The sequence below is a fragment of the Metschnikowia bicuspidata genome, assembly GCF_001664035.1.
Source record: "Metschnikowia bicuspidata var. bicuspidata NRRL YB-4993 chromosome Unknown METBIscaffold_3, whole genome shotgun sequence".
NCBI lineage: Eukaryota > Fungi > Ascomycota > Pichiomycetes > Serinales > Metschnikowiaceae > Metschnikowia > Metschnikowia bicuspidata.
Genome location: NW_017387733.1, coordinates 1790442 through 1811323, shown reverse-complemented (window position 1 = coordinate 1811323; position 20882 = coordinate 1790442). Strand labels below are relative to the sequence as shown.

General features: G+C 50.0%; 6 protein-coding genes across 6 annotated transcripts; 1 reads left to right on the top strand and 5 right to left on the bottom strand.

The window, feature by feature from the left end:
- Nucleotides 1-5418: 5418 nt before the first annotated feature.
- Nucleotides 5419-6474, bottom strand: METBIDRAFT_41472 (D-mandelate dehydrogenase-like dehydrogenase; the record flags this gene model as incomplete). The annotated part of the gene is made up of 1 exon (XM_018857407.1): nt 5419-6474. One exon carries the CDS (start codon nt 6472-6474, stop codon nt 5419-5421), a length of 1056 nt encoding a protein of 351 aa, XP_018711970.1.
- Nucleotides 6475-9281: 2807 nt separating this feature from the next.
- METBIDRAFT_31977 (uncharacterized protein) lies at nt 9282-9910 on the bottom strand (the record flags this gene model as incomplete). The annotated part of the gene is made up of 1 exon (XM_018855956.1): nt 9282-9910. The coding sequence occupies one exon, from the start codon at nt 9905-9907 to the stop codon at nt 9680-9682; it is 228 nt and encodes a 75-aa protein (XP_018711969.1). The 3' UTR covers nt 9282-9679.
- A 114-nt stretch (nt 9911-10024) lies between these two features.
- On the bottom strand, nt 10025-11793 carry APE3 (Ape3p). Its single transcript, XM_018855955.1, has one exon. It carries the CDS (start codon nt 11732-11734, stop codon nt 10157-10159), a length of 1578 nt encoding a protein of 525 aa, XP_018711968.1. The 5' UTR covers nt 11735-11793; the 3' UTR covers nt 10025-10156.
- A 1100-nt stretch (nt 11794-12893) lies between these two features.
- JEM1 (Jem1p) lies at nt 12894-14666 on the bottom strand (the record flags this gene model as incomplete). Its single annotated transcript, XM_018857569.1, has 1 exon — nt 12894-14666. One exon carries the CDS (start codon nt 14664-14666, stop codon nt 12894-12896), a length of 1773 nt encoding a protein of 590 aa, XP_018711967.1.
- Nucleotides 14667-17507: 2841 nt separating this feature from the next.
- On the bottom strand, nt 17508-18710 carry RPT6 (proteasome regulatory particle base subunit; the record flags this gene model as incomplete). The annotated part of the gene is made up of 1 exon (XM_018857545.1): nt 17508-18710. The coding sequence occupies one exon, from the start codon at nt 18708-18710 to the stop codon at nt 17508-17510; it is 1203 nt and encodes a 400-aa protein (XP_018711966.1).
- A 1677-nt stretch (nt 18711-20387) lies between these two features.
- Nucleotides 20388-20687, top strand: METBIDRAFT_42360 (uncharacterized protein; the record flags this gene model as incomplete). The annotated part of the gene is made up of 1 exon (XM_018857535.1): nt 20388-20687. The coding sequence occupies one exon, from the start codon at nt 20388-20390 to the stop codon at nt 20685-20687; it is 300 nt and encodes a 99-aa protein (XP_018711965.1).
- Between the last annotated feature and the right edge of the window lie 195 nt (nt 20688-20882).

Here is a 20882-nt window from a genome sequence, read left to right as displayed (position 1 = left end):
GTTGATAGAGTGGTGATAGAGTGGTGGTGCTGTGGCTTCAGTGTGGTGAATACGGTAACTAGGCTGGTGTCAATTACTCTGGTGTCATCTATCTAATGCCCATGATCAATACTCATTCTCCGCCCGGAATCCCTCCATCGTGCTCATGCCCCCACTTGCCGCTCAAAATATTCACACCCGCACTCCGCTGATGTTTTCTCAAAACTGTCGTTCTCTGTTCATCTCTCTCATCTCTTCCTCCCAGGCCTTCGCTCTTCCCTCGTATAATTGCCTCCTCCGCCTCGGCGCCGTGGACGGCGCGCGGATCTGCGATGCGCCGAAAACGGCCTCTCGCTCCAATCTCTTCCATCTACAGGCGCTATCTCATTAATCAGCCAAAATACGACGCACGACTTGCCGGCCACGCCCGGCGCTTTCCCGTCCCGGCACGGTAAATCGTTCATGTTTTTGCCTGCGCTTTACTAGCATTCTCCATACTGACATTCTCTTTACTGGAATGCTCTGGAATGCGAAAATGTTGAAAGAAGCTTTAATGGAAGCAAAAATTGTAAGAAATACCTGATGTAAGACCCTCCAACCCATCTCATTAACCCAACTCATTATGAAAGTAATAGATTTTGTCATCAGAAGATTAATGCAATTCTAACTACTATTCTTGCTAGATTGCTTTAGTGACTAGCCTTCACTTCTATATCCTTCGTCAACATGGCCTTGAGCATTCTTTTTGCCATGCTTTCCTAGCATGCTTTTGACCAATAAGCATTGATACGACGTGCTCCTCCCTGAAATGCTTTCTGCACACATTCTCCAAACCGAAACCTTCTGATTAATATGTTCTATGGTATGTTTTACTGAAAGCTATTACCCTTGCCTTGATGTAGGACGAAAAAGAGAAGTCCCAAAACTCAAGTTTTATTTCACGGGGTGACGGGGCCATATCGCCTAGAGCTGTCCAGCCATCGCAAGCGCCCCAATCTATATGAGGGAAAAGACACGTGACCCAGTTGCAAAATGCAGCAGTTACTATCAACTGGGGCCAATAGGAGAAGGCGATAAACTCTAGGTGCTGTGGTGGTGGTCAGCGCTTCTACTGTATTGAGGCTGCCAAGCTATTGGCGACTGCCAGATCATTCTGATGATGGACGTTCCCACAAAATGCCTCAGCTATCTTAAAACGTAAACCTTTGTTTCCATGATAGATCGACAATTAACTATAGCTCAGCACGTGAACTCTCGTTGTGTTGTTGTCTTTGTGTTTTGTCTTGTGCAGTAGAATATATCAGGCATCCAGGGTGCAATTTTTACTGGATGTTGCTAGGTTTTGTTGAACCTATTCTGAAAACATGCTTCGGGAAACAAGGTTTTCCGTGGGCTTGGGGCAGTCCGGTCAGTCGGATGCGACTGTCTAGCATGCTTTGTTCGTTCGTTGTCTCAATGACTCGAACACCTGTAAGTTATACAACACATACCAAATAACTAGTACACTAGCATTGTCACCCTGTCCATCATGTCTAACTTGGCCACTAAAATCCCAAAGCACTCGGTTTGCAAATGGTTTCTTGGGATGCGTACAGAACTCCTGCCCCAACGTAACCAACGTAATTTGGAAAACGAAAATTCCTCAGATTCACAGCGGGAGACTTGGCGAGGGCACGTCTGATAGCGACGCTCGTGCCAGGCGGCCAGCACAAAAGTTAACGAAAGCGAAACTGAGCACTTTTTCAGAAGCCGTCATTTTGAGTGACAAACTAGTCCTTGAAATCCCTTTGACGTGCCTGGAGTGTGTTACTTATAAAATCTGTGCTTGGTGCATCCATGGCATTGAAATGCTTCGTGCATGTTTCATTTACGTGCTCTTCGTGAGCATGCCCCTTCTTCGGGTCTTTGACTGGCATATTCCTCAGTTGCATGATACGCTATAGGCAGCATCAATATAAGTGATTTCATGGGATTGGAGCAGCTCGCTAGGCTCTTGTAACTGATACATACGCTCAAACAACATCGTCAAGATAGTCTGGTTAAAAATAATTTGAATATCTCTTTATCGTCATATGTGGCTGCAACCCATGCGTATATCTCCAATATGCTTGATATCATCTAACCCAAATTGGCTGGTATCAGAATTTCCTGCTTCGATAGTAAGTATTCCAGCAGCTTTTCATACGTCACTCGACTGTCTTCTTTACTACAAAACCGAGATTAATTAAAGGTGTTTGTCGGCTACCCAGGAACAAAAGGCGCTTGGTAATATATAGGAAGAGAGACTAGATTTACTGGGATCGCAAAGAAACTCCTGATTGTTCATGTTTCATGAACATCCCGAACGAGACTGCTTTGGATTATAATAGAATAAAATAATATGATACGACTTGTTTTGTCTTTGTATTCCAATAGAAATTAAATCAAGGACACTGGCCAATTTAATAAATGAAAGTTTTGCAGAATTTTGAATATTCGTTTTGTGTAGAAAAAAAAAAGAACAAAACATAAACAAGTCAAATCATATCTACTCCACAGATCTACTCCGACCCATTTGGACGAAAATCAACTGTCAATTCACTTTGCTTATGAAGAATGACAACATAAAGAACGGTTCCTGAGTGTTAAATGGTCCCTAAAACATCCAAATTAAGAACACTGCAAACTCATTTTATAGAGCACGTGTAAGCGGATTTGGAAGTCTCGGCTAAGTGTACGTATGTAAAGATGTTTTAGTAAAATCTGATGTGCTAATTTCTTCTTATAATATTTCTGTAATATTTTAACAGCCATCAATAGAGAACTTTAAATATCGTAATTTAAAAAATCCCGATTATTTGGTTCATTAACCGAAGCTAAGGGACCATTGCAGAAAGGTTGCAATTAATATTTTGAAAGGCCCCAACAACAACAAATTGACTCACTTGGTAGATGTCAATACGCCTGTGGCTTTTGCTGACCCGTAAATTAATTTTGCTTAGGGGTGGAACATGCTGGTACCGTTAGCTCCAGGAACGCCAGATGGTCCCGGTCCTTGCCCACATGTCTATCTTTGGGTACTCTAGACTGAAAAGCCTAGGGCATTGAAAGCGTTTAACATGTCTGTTTTTTGCTAAATGTTTCTTGCAGCGCCGTATCAAAGTAGCACATAGTGCATCCATTTGTTCGTCGGCTGGAGTCACATGAAGATTGATTGCCAAAGGTCTGTTCTTATACGGCTTGTCATTTACATGGGCGCTACTGCGAAAGATACCATTACTGAGGTTTTATAGTGGATAAGAATTGATTTATTTATTGGGTGCGAATTATAAGGCGGGACTTTGTAGTAGGTGGCGATTTTGCAATGGGTGTGAATTATGCAATATGAACAACGAATTAGGTAAAAATAATTTCTAAGTGACATGGCTTTTTTGCTGAGTCCCGTTAGCTTGGCACGTTACGTTGTGGTCTTGATCTCGATCTACTAGACATTTGTGCATCGAGGTTGTTGCTCTTCATGCATGCACCACGAAACAAGTGTTATAACATAAAGCACCCTAATTTGCTCGATGTTCTTTTTAGTCACATGGAATCTCTTACAAAAAAGTAACCGAAGAATTCCGTTGAGCCTGCAATTTCATAGTGCTATGCTGGCGCCTTCACCAAAGCTTCGACCGGCTTGTCGCCATGCTTACCTAGCACACAAACAAGATTCTTTGGCTGGGCTTTTTGATATAACTTATCCAACAAAAATTCTGGGGCGTATACCGGAATTAATTCATTATAACCCGGGCATAAAATACCCTTGTTTTTAGTAATTTCGTCAAATGTATCTCTCACCATGGAATAGTAGGTAAATATCAAACTCAACACTACTAGAATGCGGCTTTCTGCCGTTCAAATCTAACTTGCTCTGGAACGGCTTGTAGTATGTTTGTGTTTAGCTGAACTGGTTATATCCGATGAATGTCTCGGAGATTGGGGACAGCACAGTAATCACACCGAGTTGTTTTCCATCCATTACAAATTAGAACTCGCTGGTGAAGCGCTGTATGCCGACAGCTTCGCTGTGTTAAACAGATCACATGAATTTCTCATACTGCGTTGCGCCAAAATACGTATCTCTTGAAAGCCAAGATCCTTAAAAACGGAATTGACAAATCTCGGGAGTAAACATTTTGCTTTTGCTGCTCCGTAGACACAGTACAAAGTAGAGAGCGTGATTCCACCAGCGAGTTCATTTTTCAATGTGGCGTCAGAAATGGGCAGCCTAATTTGTGTTTCAGACACTGACATACCAATCTATTCCCAGCCTCTGCTTATTCAGCGCCAAAGACCCTCGAATTAAACAGATGTGTAGCAAACTTGTTCAGTGGAAAGACTGTTATTTTGAGATTCATGTGCATGGTTTTGAAGTGGATACATGAGATTATCAATGTCTAGAAAGCAAAAATAGTCTTGTAGGGGTAAGGCAACCTCCAAGTTTCTAAACGTTAAGCCAATCGGTGACCCAGAGCTGAAACCATAACCACGTATATTTCTTCAGCTTATACCCCCGGCTACGTGTGACGAAGTCTGGGATCGGTATAAATCGGAGACTCTTTGGATCCAAATTGGTCTCTCTCTAATTTTCTCATTCTCACTGGAAGAAACAAAGACTAGCTGTACTGAGCGGACCCCTCATACCAAGGTGGCATTCACAGGCGTATTCTTGAATACACTGTTTTATCGGCCTTAAAGAAAGGCGATCCGCTAAGCAGGCGAGCTGCAAGTCATAGTTGAAGACTACGAATCTCCTAAGACCCCCAAGAGCCTTTTCATAAACCCGGACTTTACTGCGGTCAAAACCAAAGACCGAGCACATCAGATTCAGTGACTGCAGAAACAGAATAGGACTCAATAACTGCAAGGTCACGAGAAGTATCAATAACTGATATCAGGAGAGGATTCTGTAATTGCAATTTCGGAAGAAGGAACTCAAACTGCAAGTTCGGGATAATGCAGAATACGACTCTCTAACTGCACGTTTAGGGTAAGCATTAGTAATTGCAATCTCAGAATGGGATTGTATAGCTGCAAGGTCACGAGAAAAGTCTATAACCGCAAAAAGCCAAACCCTCGACTCCCAATTAGCCCCAGAAATACGATCCATTTCGAGGTCCAGCTGGAAAGTCCTGTCCGGTCTTTTCCCTGCAACACGGTCTTGCTCCTTCAATATCGTCCTTTTTATTGTCCAGCGAGTGCGCCTGTTGCCTCCATACGGTCCTTTCAACTCTTGGCAGGCCGCCTTGTCGCCTTCGATACGCCACTTTTCAATCCTTGCCAGGCCCGCCGCACCTTCCCGGATTCCCCCACTCATTGGCAAAATCAGGAGCCATGGAGTGGTCTGCAGACGACTGTCCCCAGATCCGCAAGCGCCTGGGAGGCCGCCTCCTCTGCCTTCGGTCCGAAGCGCCGTCTTCACTGAGACCCCAGGCCGGGCGGCACCAAGATGTCGTGCTGGAAGTCGACGCCCGCCTGCTCCGGCACGTTGGTGAGCATCGTCCCCGTGGCCAAGTACGTGCGCACGTTCTCCACCACAAAGTTCTCCATGTTGCGGTACGCCTGCTGGGAGTGCGTGCCCATGTGCGGCAAGGACACCACGTTCGGCAAGCCGTAGAGCCGCGGCGAGACCTGCGGCTCGTGCTCAAACACGTCCGCGCCAAAGGCCCCCACGTGCCCGCGGAGCAACGCGTCGGTGAGCGCCGCTTCGTCGATCACGGCCCCCCGCGCCGTGTTGATGATCACCACGCCCTTCTTCATGCGCGAGAGCACCGCGGCGTCCACCAAGTGGCGGGTGCCTGCGTTCAACGGCACGCTGAGCATCACCACGTCCGCCGTGGCCACCAAGGCGTCCAACGGCATGTACTGCGCGCCCTTCTCCGCGTCGGCATCCAAACGCGTGCGGTTGTAGTAGACGAACCGGGCAAAGCCAAACGGCGCCAAGCGGTCGCGGATGGCGCGCCCGATGCCGCCCATGCCCACGATACCCACGGTCAAGCCCTCGGGGTCGCGGCCCACGTGAGCCCCGGCGCATTTGGCCTGGGGCCACCAGCCTTGCGTGAGCAAGTCGTGGCCCTGCTGGAAGTTGCGCAACGCGGCCAAAGTCAAGTACACCGCGGTCAACGCGGTGGGCGCCTCGACGGGCGACGTCACGTTGGACACCTGGATGTTGCGGGCCGTGAACGGCGCCACGTCAATCTGGTCGTACCCGGCGCCACAGTGCGAGATGCTGCGGACGGACTCGGGCAAGTGCAGGGCCAACTCCGCGTCGAAGCGGCCGGTCTGGCTGACGGAGAAGAACGTGCGCGTGATGCAGGAGACGTCGGCGTACTTGGTTTTCAAGTCGTCGAAGAACTGCTGGCGGCTCTGCGACTGGCAGTCGACGACGTCGGCGATGGCAGCCAAGTCATGCCACTTGGGGCCGGACAGCGCCCAGGACCCGAGCCTGAGCACCTTGGGTTTTGCCGGTGCCATTGCGTGGGGGTTCGATACAAGGAATGGGGTTGCAAAGAATGGGGTTGCAAGGAGTGTTTTCGTTGCAGAGAATGTGTTTTCGTTGCAAGGAATAAGGCTCAGTTCCAAGGAATAAGGTTCAGTTGCAACGAATGAGGTTAAGTTGCAAGGAATTCAGTTGGAATTCAGTTGCAAAGAACGCAATGGCAAAGAATGAGGTTGAGTTGCAAAGAAGTATGTTGCAAAAAGCTTGGATCTATTGCAAAAGGCGTGGATCTATCGCAAAGAGTGTGGTTCGTTGCAAGAATGAGGTCCACGTGCAAGGAATAAGGTTCAGTTTCAAGGAATTCCGGTGCACGAAATGTGGTTCTAGTGCAAGATCAAACTTTTGCTGCTGAGAATGGGGTTTGTTGCAAGGAACAAGATGCTGTTGCAAAGAACTCTGTTGCAAAAAATGAGGTTTCTTTTCGAGGAATAAAGTTTCGTTGCTCACAATTGTGTTGCAAGTAATGAGGCTTTTCTCGAAATATGTTTTCGTCGCAAGAGTGTGCTCTCGTTGCTAAATATGGGGTTCAGCTGCAAAAATGCTTCGTTGCTTAAAAGAACCGGCACGCATTGGATGTGCGGCCGGTGCTCTTATATAGAGCCATGGAGGTCATAGCGACGCGCCCCCACGCCGGGCCGCGGCTGCCCCCACGTTTTCAAAGAGGCACCCCACACCCAGTGCAGGCTGCTGGGAGAGCTTAAAATTACGGCGCTTCGAAAGTGCCGGCCAATGTCTGGAAACCGTTTTTTCCGGGCGCAAAAGGGCCCTCTGTCCTTGTTTTGGCCCGGGCTTCAAGATGTCGAGTTCCATGGCAATTGGACTTATGGAGCCAGTCGGCGCGCGCTTTGCGCAGGCTATCTTTCGCGGATCTAGGGCCGAATGACAGATATCAGAATGTGCCTTATAAGCCGGTACAGCGGGCTGATGCTTGCCAGCATACTTAATGATTTGAATTTTTTTGGGCTCGCCGGTCCTGGGTAAGGCCTGCGGCCAAGCCTGCCAAAGGCCGCCGACCAAATGTGCTCCTGCAAAACCTATTGGTGGGTCCCAAGTAAAAGCCAGGGCTCGACATGATAAGAAATTGCGCGCCATGACAGATCTGCGGCCCGGAAAGCTTAATTTGGTCATAATACCCCGTCTCTGGTTAATCCGTCCAGAGTCATAAGCTTTTAGAAGAAGAAAAGAAAAACTCTTCCAGGGCCCACATTCAGTTACGTTACCGTTTTGGCTGCATGATTTATGTCCGTCACTTCAGTCTTCTATCAGTATGCCAATTGCTTCGTTATGACAGATATTTATCTTACAAGATTACGCTCCTAATGAGAGTTGATGGCTTATGTAATTTTGAGCAAGATTATGACTCTACTGATACACCAGTATACGGTTTCAGTGGCGTTTACACATACGATACGATTGCAATACTACTTTGTTGGGTTCAGGTTTGGAAGACTTCAAGGTACTTTTTTCTTGGAAGTGACTTTCGGAAATGAATATCATCAGCTTTTATGAATGGAAAAGGGGTCAGGCTTAACAGATAGTATGAGAAGTTTCGATCTTTTTCTGGTCTCAACTCTTCTTGACTAGGTTTGCAACACAAGGTTATACATGGAATGGAACGCTTTCAAAGGTTTGCGACTGCTGATGATAAGATCTCGAGGAATCGAACGATGAAGACTTCTTTCAGACCTGCAAACAACTCTCCAAAACAGTCCCAGAATTACGGCCCACACCGCTCGTCAATCACGGCCTTAGATTTTTTCTGGGACGAATGTGGACAGACCCTGGCGGCAGCGCCTCCTAGAATAAGCTTCCCGTAGGTATGCCTAACTTTTCAAGCCCTGAGGAGCGTAAATCATACGTCCCGCTGCGTCTTCAAGTATACCCCAGGTCATAGTAACGAGCAACCCGAGGCTCTCTGAATTTTCCAGATGCCGGCCTACCCCGGCGTTTCACCTGAAGTCATGTTTTCACTCGGGCCTGTGCCACCAGATTCCGGATGTCTTATGTTTGTCTCCGTAGGGGCCTAGCAAGCATCTGTGGCATCTCCGATACTCGAACCCACATGGCACAAACATGGCGTGTGAATGTGATGCTTCACGTGGAAAAGTTAGATGGGGATGTGAGATTCAAGCTTGTATAGGGCTTTCAGAGTATTCTAAATCATTCCGATTAAACTCTGGACATAGTCGACAAAGCTTTTTGCGACTCCAGGACTCAAGAGTTTCTTCAGAAAAACTAGAATTTGACTCATTTGGTCAATTGCGTACTCTTTTTAGGGCCCGGTAGGACCCGTGACGTACGGGCCTCCTCTCCCCACGCTTCAATTCCTTTGTTATGGCGCAATCTAGATTGAAAAATTCCCGACCCTTTAGTGTACCAGCTGCCATATTAGCTGTCAAAACCCGTGTCGGTGGCCTCCAATCCGCGTCGGCACTTCAATGAGGCTGTACTCTGTTTCTTAGTCGCCCATAATTCATCTATTTACGAACGTGGGGAACATTGCTTGTTTAAAAGCTTAGTTGAACAAATTCTTTGGATCCCATGTATTTGGAACTCTGCATTGACTTCCAGCTAATAACTTGGCTCGTCTCTACCCCCAAGTCCCAAATAGCGTAGTGGGCGTTTCATGGAGATTGGCTGTGAACTCTGGCCAGGTATTATCTACGGAGGATACCCGAATGAGTTGTGAAAGCCCCAAAAAGAAAAATGATGGGAAAAGAATAACTGACATTAGAAAGCGTAAACTGTCACATTTGGACAGGCCCGCACTGAACCGTGTTGGGGCTTTGGATTTTTAAATTAGCATGTAAGTTCCTCAGGTTGTGGATTTTTACTTGGAAGTCGGGCGTCAGTATTTTCAAAGCGCTACTTTCTCCTACAGAGCTTTTCAAATCACACTCACGAACTGCTGTGCCCTCTAAACTTTGCGACACAGGGCACGATCTTGAAATAGACGGGAATCGTGCTCAGAAACAAACTGTTGGCAGCCACTCGGCATCTTTCATCTCCACTTTTTGAAGGCTTCGTCAAATCAACAGATGCTTTTAGTCGTGAAATGTATGGATTTTCATGGCGCCTTTAATGTACTTGAGGCTACTCAGTACGTGTGAATTCCCTTTTGGTAAGCGGAAGACCTTGCAATCTAAGACGTCTTGATGTTCCAGCCTCTTTATCTGCATCTTAAAGCCATTCCATATGCGGTGAATTTTGAGGTCCTTCAGATGCGGTACTTGCGTCTTGTAGATTAAACCCTCGAAGTCGAAAGATAGAAATCACGCTGCCCCTCCTGTTCGAGCACTTTCCAGTTGCACGCTTTTGCCAGCACTTGCAAACTGCATCCTCAGGCAACAAAAGAGCCAGCAAGCCTTGCAGGATACTTTCCCGTACAAGCCCAAGCAGTATGACCATGTCGATGAAAAGGACAGAAGAAAACCAAGCTCCCACGCAGGCAAAGACCCCGGCCCGGGTCGCCTCACATGGAGAGGGTGTGCAAAGCTCGTTTATTGTTGCTACGTTGGTTCTACAGGCTGGTTGGTTCTACAGGCTGGTTGGCTCTACAAGATGGCTGGCTCTACAGGCTGGCCCGCTCTGGCCGAGGCACCCACACGTTCATCCACTGGAGATGTGCTCGAGTGCCCAGGCCTCGTGCGGCCGTGCTTATATGACGAGGCGAGGGCCACGGTACTTGAGGCTGTCGCTGAACTGGCCACTGGCCACCGAGGCAACGGAAACCTCTCTCTCGGGGAAGCCAGCGAAGCTTTTCGCGTACGTGGCCACAGAGTGGGCAATCAACTTGGTGTTGACCACCCACGCGTTGTAGTCTGGGTTGGTCAAGTCGTCGCAGAGCTGATGGTAGCAGGGGTCGAACCACTTGCCGGCCTCGCCGCCAAAACTGTCCTGGCCCTCCTTGGTTTTGACGCCCTCGGCTCCCGTGGCAATGCCACCCGCAGGAATGCCCGCGTCGATGAAGCCCACGTAGTCGGATCTGCCGTCAAAGGGCACGAACGTGTAGTTCAAGCCCTGCTCCTTGTACCAGTCCACGTAGAGATCCTTCAAGTTGCCGGAGCCGTTGGGATGGTCGTCGTTGTTGGCGTCGTAGATCTGGTACTCGTAGTTGGGCGAGGCCATCATGTCGTAGTCCATGAACACACGCAACTTGGAGTTCTCCTCGGGCAGGAGCGAGTTGGCGTAGGCGTACGAGCCCAAAAGGCCCTCCTCCTCCGCGGCCCACCACGCAAAGCGCACGGCGTTCTTGACCTTGAAGTGCGACAACTGCTTGGCCACCTCAAGCAACGAAACGGTGCCGGACCCGTCGTCATTGATGCCAGGGCCCTCGGCCACCGAGTCCGAGTGTGCACCCAAGGACACCACGTTGTTGTGGTCGCCCTCCTTGGTCTCGGCCACGACGTTGACGGTCTTGATTTTCTTGACGTACGCGTCCACGTACAAGGTCACCTCGAAGGGCGTGCTGGGGTCGGCTTTCAAGCCGCGGATATACTGGTCTGCGTCCTTCTTGCTGATGGACAAAGCAGGCACCTCCTTGCCGGTGGGCGAGCCCAACGTGCCGTGCAAAGGCGCGTCCTCGTCGTAGATGATCACGGCGGACGCGCCGGCCAAGCCAGCGTTGATCAGCTTGTCGCCAAACGCACACTCGCCGCGCGCCACCAAGGCAATGTTGCCGAGGGTCAAGTTGGCGGGGAAGTCCGCGGAATTGCAGCCAAAGTTGTCCACCAACACCAAGTGGCCATGGACCGGCTTGCTCTCGGGCGTGGGGGGCGTCAAGGCGAGCGCCAGCACCAGTTTTGGTTCGGTGCCGTCGATGAGAAGCGAGTACGAGTTGACGCGGCCGTCAATGGCGTCGAACTTCTGCACGTCCCATGTGTAGAACTTGGAGAGCTTATGTAACTCGCCCAAGATGTAGTGCACGGTTCCCCAGTGGCCCCGCGAGCCAATGACTCGGGTCGGGTGGCCATACTCTTTGACCGAGGCCTGGGCAATCTGGTACAAGGTTTCGGCACGTGCCCTCAACGCGTCTGCGGAAATGGCGTTCTGCAACTTCTGCGAGTCGATTTCCGTTTTGGGCCACGACGGCCAGGGGAACCACGAATCGTCGCCCACTTCGGGCTGTTGGGGGGCCAATGCGTTGAGCACGGCCTGGGAGTTCCCGATGGGAAAGGCGGGGAACGCCGAGACGGCGCCGAGCATAGCAAGCGAGGTAGCAAGACACAATTTCATCGTGTCAATTCAGCAGGATGGTGTATCTGGCGACTTGAGCAGCGATATAGGGGTTTTGCGTGGGGGGCAGAAAGCGCCGATTTGTGGCCCGGGCCGTCTTTATATGCCGCGGGCACACCCGTGCCTCCGGGAGCCGTGCGCTTCGGGCTTAGATAGGCGCGGTGCCCTATGCAGCACCCGGCCCGGCCGGCTTGTGTGTGGTGTTTCTGTTTTTTTCCGAAAGAAAAAGTGGCGCTGATTTAGAAAGCTGCTGGGCTGGGAAAGAGCTGCGGGGAAAGTTTGGTATTACAGGTCTGGTGGTGTGGCTTTGGGTATGCGAATGGCTGGCGAGAGTTGCCCGTTATCGGACTGCATGGTGCCCCGCGCAGAGATACTCGTAAGTGAAGCCACTGAAGCCGCACGCTTTGGGCATTGAGTTGGGAGCCGGGACTCTGGCGACGGGTTTGCGGGAAGTCCGTGTTTTGTCCATTTTTGAAGCTCTGTGTTTTCTGCTTTTGGGTGGTTTTGTTTCGGGTATATTTGTCTCTGCTATTTTTCTCATAGTGTCCCGATGCCTGTAGTGCAAGTGTGGCGGTCCTCGTTTATAACTGTTCTTTGCAGGTGCGCCGTTGTAAGCGAGGTGGGAGGCTTGAGAAGACGTCTTAAAAAGCAGGCCGCAACTCAGAGACACACACCGATAATCGACGCTTGGAATGCCGGAATCAGTTCCTGGGCCAACGCCTGAATATGCTTGAAGCGTGCGTTTCGCAAGTTGGCCGTCTACGTGCATACGCTTACTCTGGCTAAATACAGTGTTTGGTCTATGGACCTAATGTTTTGGAGGCACGACGCAGACAATGGGCCATACACGAGAATGGGCACCCCAGATTACCCGATGCAACAGCTGGGCGCTGCCATGGTCCTTCTCTTCCTCATTGCCGGATACAAGAACAAGACATGTGTCAACATCGCATTCATGGGGCCTCGTTCATGGGGCTTGTCGTCGAGTCCATGGAGCATGTTTGGATTCAAAGAGCCCCGTCCTCGGCCTCGCGTTTGGACTCAAAGAACACCATCCTCGGACTCAAAAAGCACCATCCTCGCACTCAAAGAACACTATCCTCGCACTCAAAAAACAGAGTTCGCCTATACCACTGGCCGTTGGTCCCCCGGAGCGGTCTTAAAACTGGAACCGGAAGCCTCCGCCGCCGCCGCCGCCAAAATGGTTCACAAAATCCTCGTGATTAAAGTTGACACGCACGTTTTGAGCCCCGTGGCTCTGCTGGAAATGATGGCCGCCATGATGGGGCTCTTGCGGGCCGCGGTCGTAGTTGGCCCTAGCCTCCGGGTCGGACAAGATTTCGTACGCCTCGTTGATGTCCTGCATTTTCAGCTCGATCTCCTTCTTCAGGAGGTCCGTGCCCTTGTACTTGTCGGGATGGTACTTGAGCGTTTGCGCCCTGTACGCCCTCTTGAGCGTCTGTTCGTCTGCATCTTTGCTCACGTCCAAAAGCTTGTAGTAGTCCTTGGAGGGGTCGAACTTGGTTTGCTGCTGTTGTTGTTGTTGGTGTTGTTGTTGGTGGTGGTGGTGCTGCTGCTGTCTGAAGTACTCCTGTTGCTGCTGTTGCTGCTGCTGTTGCTGCTGGCGCTGTTTTCTGAGCTCGACCTCCTGCACCACTTTCCATCTTTTCTGGAAAAGACCTGTCTTCTTGATGTTCTTGTTGTACTGCACCAAGGCCTCCTTCGCCGCCTGGAAGTTCTTTCTCTTCAACAACGAGTCGATGTGCGCCACGTGCTTCGGCAAGAACGGCTTTTCACGGTCGTCCACCAACGCGCAAAACTTCTGCTTGTCCCCTTTGACATGGATACTGGCTTCGCACGCGAGCTTGTTCAACACCTCGACCAACGGCATGTTCTCGGCGAGCTTCTCGTCCCCAAACTCGCGCGCCGTGAACTCGCGGGCGCGGAACACGAGGAAATCATGCAAAGTCTTGACGCTGGCGGGCAACGCCCTCAATTCCCGTTCCGCTAGCGGCACGGGTCCCGTGAGGTCTTGGTCTATCTGCTTGAAATCAACGTCGAGCGCATCCACCTGGTCGTCCGGAAGCTCGGGGATGGGCGACGACGTGGGATACAAGTAGTCGGCGAGCATGAAGTACTGCTCCAAGGGCCTGAGCACGTGCTGCAAGCGGTTGTAGAGTTTCGAGAGACTGCCGCATTCGCGGTGCTCATTGTCTATGCGGAGACAGGCCTTGACGGTTTTCCAGGCCTCGTCAAAACTGCCGCGCGTCCAGAGAAGGTACTCGGAGTGCTCCGCGTACCAGGCGAGGTTCTTCTGCGGCAGGATTCTGAGGAGCGTGGCGTAGGCACGCACGATCCCGTCGTAGGACACGTGTTCGTGTTCGTTCTGCGCCACAAAAGCGCGTTTTTTCAGGAGCCGGAGCCGGAGCTCGGCCACGGCCACGTTGCTGGGCAGGAGGGCGGCGAGCTTGCGGTCCACCACGCCGCACAACTCGTCCAAGGCCGGCCCGTCGGGCGCCAGATCTAGCCCCGCAGAAACCTCTGCGTAGGCGGCGTCCCACGCGTCCATCTTGGCGTAAATCTCCGGGACCTCGGCCGGGGAAAAGCGGGCGCGCACCTTGGCAAACTGGCCGCGCTCGAGCCACGTTTGCAGGAGCTTGGTGGCGGCAGGCGCAAACGAGGGATCGATGTCCAAAGCCTGGAGCAAGTCGGCTATGGCCTGCGGCGCCTTGCCGAGCCCGATCTTCACGAGGGCCCGCTGGTAGTGCACCTGGGCACGCGAGTGTTCCGGCACCGCCAGCGCCGCTTTTGTGAGCGCCTGGATCAAGCTGTCGTACTCACTGAGAACCTCTAGGGTGGAGCCTTTCAGAAGAAGCAGGCTCTGGGCATGCTGGATCTGCAGCGAGAAATCCGTGTCCTGGGCAGATGCCATTAGAGGGGCCGCCGCTAGAAGCCCGAAAAGGAGGGTTTTGCGCATGGTGGTGGCTATGAATTGGGAGGTGAGGTTCTTTTAGGCCAGGCCGGAGATTGGGCTAGTTAAGTATGCGAGTTTCTGAAAGCGCGACGTGGAGCTTTCGCACCTGCGCGGTGGAAAAAGATGGAACAGGGCCGTGGCAGAAAATAAGTCGGGAATCCGAATTTGGGCTCGGGTGGTTTTCATTATTTGTGAGCGGCATTTCGGCTCGGGGATTGCTCCCTGGGATTTGGGTTTGCAGGAGATATGTGCGCTGTTTTTGCACGGTCCGATTTATCTGGGCTCGGTCCAATTAATTTGGGCTCGGTCCAATTAATCTGGGCTCGGTCGAGAAGGCCGGTGGTGTCGCACTGAATGCGACCGATACCTATAAATTTTTTGCAATGGCGCTAGATGAATTACGTGGTCGTGGCTGAAAAACTACTGCGTTGATTTTGGCGCTGGGCGTGAAATGGTCTCGCAAAGCCAGCTTTAACTGTCCGTCAAAGCTGGCGTGGCCCTAATACCCTTTTAGCACATCAATTAATACACGTATACCTGATTAAGACACGTATACCTGATTAAGACACGTATACCTGATTAATACACGTATACCTGATTGATACACGTATACCTGATTAATACATGTATACCTAATTAGTACACGTATACCTGATTAGTACACGTATACCTGATAAGTACATGTATACCTGATAAGTACATGTATACCTGATTAGTACACGTATACCTGATTAATACACGTATAGCACCTCAATTCGTGCGCAAATTGAGACAATGCAACAAGTTGCGCAACTATAGGCCCGGGCCACGGCTACTAGGTAATTCCAACTGCACGTCACAACCTTGGATATGGGTACCCCCAAGCTTCACCCGTGAAATTAGCATTCATGGACGGCAAGACCATACAGCCCACTGATAGAGGCATATATACTGGTGTAATGTTTTTGAACTATTGGGTATGGTCAGCTGTTTGCGTGAAAAGATGACACGTTTCAATACCTGTTCGTGCGAAGTCAACAGTCGGTTGGCAAATTAGGAAACTACATGGAGCTCGCTCGCAAAAGTCAATTCTTAGAGTCGAGTCCTCATAAATCTTTTTGGGTGAGCCACTTCTTGGTTCGATCATGCTAATAGCCTACACCCTGAAGCGGCAGGCGTCCGTGTACATACTGGCATCGAAGCAAAACGTTTTGCTGGTGTATAAAACTATATACAATATCGTTTACATTTCGCTGTTACTATTGAGCTTCAGGCTGCAGTAACCCATGCACTAGATCCACCCGGCTGCTGCCGTTTATGCTTGTGAATTAATGTCATTTCCATGTATTTATATGCATGTTTTATGATGCACTTCACAACGTTGTGTTCATCAAACGCGGGGTTTCAAGAGTGAAACGTTGTGAATTCGACATTTTATGCATTTGGCGGGAGGCGCCGGCAATGAAATAGATCGGCAGCTTAGATCCTAGCTTTTTATCCAATCACTTACCTTCGGCGCACTCCCCTTTCTTTCCTTGTTTAGTGGATGAGCCTGTCTCGACAGCTGGATGGAACGCCGCATGTTTTCATTCCCACACATAAGAATAAAGCACTTTCTTTGGGACTTCTGCTAGGCAAGAAAATAAGTCGAAATGTTTCACAATAACTCTCGACTGTGTCTGGGCCAACTAATGCATAGCGAGTCTGGTGCTTCTTCGTGAACCAAGACTCGCGGTACTTTATTAGCCCCGCATAGTCAAAAACTACATATGTGCATTTACTCCTTCGGATAAGTCCCGGAAAACACCCCTTGTTGAACTAAACACTTGCATGATCCATGATCAAAATAATAAAAGTCACCCACTAAGAATTTGGGTGAAGTTTCAATTCTATTTTGAAGTAGCTCTCGTTTATCAGATTGTCTGCAACAGCCCTCTCCAGTCAAACTGATAACATACAAAATAACTTCGAGTTTATTTATAGTGACATGGCAAGAAACGACATAATCTTACAGATGGTTCGAGGCCAACAAACCTTTTGAGATCATATGGATTCACTAAATATTGAAGGAAGATAAAGCTACTTTGGCTGCATTCCTATGAAGGGAAGTCGTTTTATTATATTGGCCGGTATGAATCACTCAGGTATAGAAAAAAGAGCTTTTAAAGACAGTTTATTACACAAGAAGATAGCAAAAGATGATTTGTAGGTGAACTTTTCAAAGCAGCCTTCTCGGACTATCAAAAACCCAAGAACCATCAAGTCTCGAAATAAGATCGAGAGATGTGAACATAGCATATAGTGCTTCACGATGACTCCAACAAACGCAAACAACCAAATGGACTCGGGTCATTGAACAGAAAAATTGGCCCGATGGATAACCCGATCTAAGACTTTGTATAAAGCTCATTTATTCATGTCGCCAGGTATGGGGCCACTACGCTCGTATGATGTTCTTTTTGCAGTATTGTATAACAATCTTTCATTTAAGATCTTAATGGGCTCATAAGCACACTGCTTGCGCCCACCGGAGAAATTCCTTCAAGCAGATGCCTCCGTGCCATCGAGTAGCACATGGCGGAAAAAGCTGAAGGCTTGTTGGCTTTGGTGATGGCACTCCATCAATTGATCTTCATCTTATCTCATTACAAATGAAATCCAGGCAGACTCATTATATACGCTAGCGGGGCATGTATGACGCGAGCCACAGAGCTGGAGCCACAGGGCAAGGGCCGGCTTGTAGTATAGCCGAGCCAGCGTGATTCTGGCGCTAGAGCTAAGCTTCATCTTGCACTTCTTCGTGGGAGCAGCCGCACGGAACTACTTGAAGAGCTTGGCCAACGACACCGCACCCTCGTCGTTCTTTGACATGACCTTGGCCACGGCAAGCTCAAAGTCCTCTTGCGTCACGTGGATCCTGCGCTCCCTCAAGGCGTACATGCCTGCCTCCGTGCACACGCCCTTCACGTCAGCTCCCGAGCAGCCGTTCATTTTCTCTGCGATCTTGCGCAAATTGATGCCACGCGTCAAGTTCATCAGGCGCGAGTGGATCTTGAGAATGTCCGCCCGCGCCTGGACCGTGGGCGCAGGAAACTCGATCTTTCTGTCGATTCTGCCGGGTCTCAACAAAGCAGGGTCCAAGATGTCCAAGCGGTTGGTGGCCATGATGATCTTGATATCCTTCGAGCTCTCGAAGCCGTCCAACTGGTTGAGCAACTCCAACATGGTTCTCTGCACTTCAGAGTCTCCGCCCGAGGAACCCTCGACTCGAGACGAGCCGATGGAGTCGATCTCGTCCATGAAAATGATCGATGGCGCATGCTCGCGGGCCATGACAAAAAGCTCCCGCACCATGCGCGAGCCCTCGCCAATGTACTTCTGCACCAACTCGGAGCCCGACACACGGATGAACAGACAGTCGGTATGGTGGGCCACAGAACGCGCCAAAAGCGTCTTCCCCGTGCCTGGCGGGCCGTACAAAATGACGCCCTTGGGCTGGGCAATGCCCAAGCTCTCGAAGAGCTCCGGATGCTTGACCGGCAACTCGATGACCTCCTTGATTTCCTTGATCTGCTTGTCCAAGCCGCCGACCATGTCGTAGGTCGAGTCCGGCACCTTCTCCACCATCATCAACGACACCAACGGGTCGACCTTGTTGGGCAAGATCTTGTGCAAGTCATACGAGTCCGACTTGAGGCACACACGCAAGCTGGGCGTCAACTTCTTGATGTCGATATCCTTGGTCACGTTGACAATGTACTTTCCCTCCGGGTGGATCTTCACTAGCACTTTTTTGAGGCCCATGACCTTGACCACCTCGCCCACATAGGACCCGGGCTCCTGCAAAAGCCGCAACTCGTCTTTTAACTGGCGCACTTTGGAGTTGAGCTTGTTTCTTTGTGCCTCCAATCGGCGCAAGTTCTGCGCCGTGGTCTGGAGCCTGATTTCCGTGTCCTGTATCTGCTGCTCGAAATATGGCTTGATGCCACCCTGGTGGATGTATGGGGTGTCGACGGCGGCCATTTTGGGGGTTGTTTGTGTGTAGTTTGGTGGGTGGTTAAAGAGACGTGGCGTGGCTCGTGCTCATTTGGTGACGGTGAGGTTCGCCTCCAAGGCCCGCGGCCTGTGTGCAGGACGCTTGCTTCCGGTGCAATTTAGATTTCGTGGTGCCGGGGCGTAGAAAGCGATTGGTGGGCAGTGGAGAAGTGGCTGGGAATCCGGATGTTGGGACTTGTAGAAATGGTGCAGGTTTACGAAAATTCGGGATGGTGCCAGAAATGGCGGGCCTGGTGCGCTAGGATTATGACCACCGTGGGATGAGACCAATTTTCGGGCGACGTTTTTTGTAAGTAGCGAGAGGGCTAGGGCTTACTGTTGATACTTCTTGTTTTGATGCGTTTGGTCACGTCTTGCATTATTTTACGATGGCAGATGGGGCAAGGAGCTGCAACGGTGATATACAGTTACAGGCACTCCCAAATTCGCAGCTCGGCATCGAGGCTGGACATCGAGCTTTTGCCGATTGGACAGAGTATAGTGCATGGGCTATTTTGTGGTCATGTGACCCACCCAGCAACGTTGCTTTGGGGTAAAGTGGCCAGAAAACCCATCATTGGAGGGAATTGATGAAGTAGTTTCCCATTATATGGCAGTGTGCAGGACTGACTCGGCGATCGAGGCACTAATATCTGGTGTTGCCCAAGATGCAACATCAAGTGTATTCGCAATAGACTTTGGTATGTCGTTCAATTTGTCAGTCTCTGACAGTGCCAAGCCGGACGAGTGACGTGTGACAAGCGCCACTAACAGTTGAATTCAAGCGCCACTAACAGTTGAATTCAAGGTGATTTCTTCCAACTGGTTCTGAACGTGCAAGACAAGCCGAGGCAGACTCGACATAGCGACGTGACTCTGAAACAAGGGTCGTTCTTAGTCAAGCTCTATTACTCGACGAGCACCTTCTCATTCTCAATAAACAATTCCCAATAAACTCCAAGTCCTTATTAACTATTCCCAATCACCCTAAGTCTCCATAAACTCTAATTCCCGAAAGCTTATCCAATACACAGTATTTTCCGATCACTCTTCCCAGTGAATTTTTGCTTTCAATAACTGTGTTTTCCAATAACTCCAACAGCTATTCCCAACAGATTCTATTTCCCAGTAAATTCTTTTCCCCATGAATTTCGACTCACAAACAAGTATGTGGATGCAAAAAAAACTCCAAGCTGTTGCCGCTCCACGCTGCAATTGAAGTTAATGTTTTAAAAGTTCCAAGACAAACACCCTTTTTGAAGTCCGCTCCATGCGACTGCAAAAAATGTTGCATCTTAATGTCCGGCCAGGCTCAAATATTAAGAAGTGGATTCAGCCAATTTATTAACATCAACGCGAATAAGTCGGCGTAGGTACAAATCAAACACTCTGTGAGATTCCCGTTCCCCACAGCAAATGGCCTGGTAATGGTTATAATGCTTAAGACGGTCCGCAAGATAATAACGGAAATAAATGACGGGCTTACTTGCATTGTGTCACTGAACATGCAAACGAATTCGAGGGCAGAGCCAGCAGATTGGGCAGTGCATGCCACGTGACACGCCGGCTTGCCTGTAAATGCACGGGTTTATGTCCATGCCCCGGTCTCTCCATCAACTGGACTCACTTGGCGTGGTCCTAAAAAAAGTATTGACAAAACGAGAAATGAGGGTTTTGTATGTATTGACATGGGCCATGGCCGCCCTAGCATACCAGCAGTTTTGTAAGTGCCAATGCAACGAGCAGCTGCTAGTCGAGAGAATCGACCAGTGCAAGCAGTGCACGAAAGAATGGTGTCTTTTACAAGACGCACAGCTCTGCCTGCCTGAAGAAACGTCGGACTCGATGATCATCAGCTGTTTTCAGAACGAGTCCAAGAAAGAACAGGCGATTGTGTATGCGTTCATCATTGCCATAGTCGTGCTTCTAGGCAAGCTGGTCTTGCCGTTCGGGCGGCGCACGTGACCAGGCGTTTTCCGGCGGAATGCCGGGGCGGGTTTTAGGGACACGGCACGTGATGGTGCCGTCCTCCCGAAAATAAGATGGAGTTTTAGGGGGCCGGCTTCGTATGGGTCCCATTTGGTGGGTTCTGGGGGTATTCCCGGCATTTCGCCGTTTCGCACCTCGGTGCCCGAGCTCATAATTAAAGAGACTGCCGTG

Bases quoted from the DNA above. Each gene is read 5' to 3' on its own strand.
- APE3 (XM_018855955.1), bottom strand. From the start codon at position 11,734: ATGAAATTGTGTCTTGCTACCTCGCTTGCTATGCTCGGCGCCGTCTCG.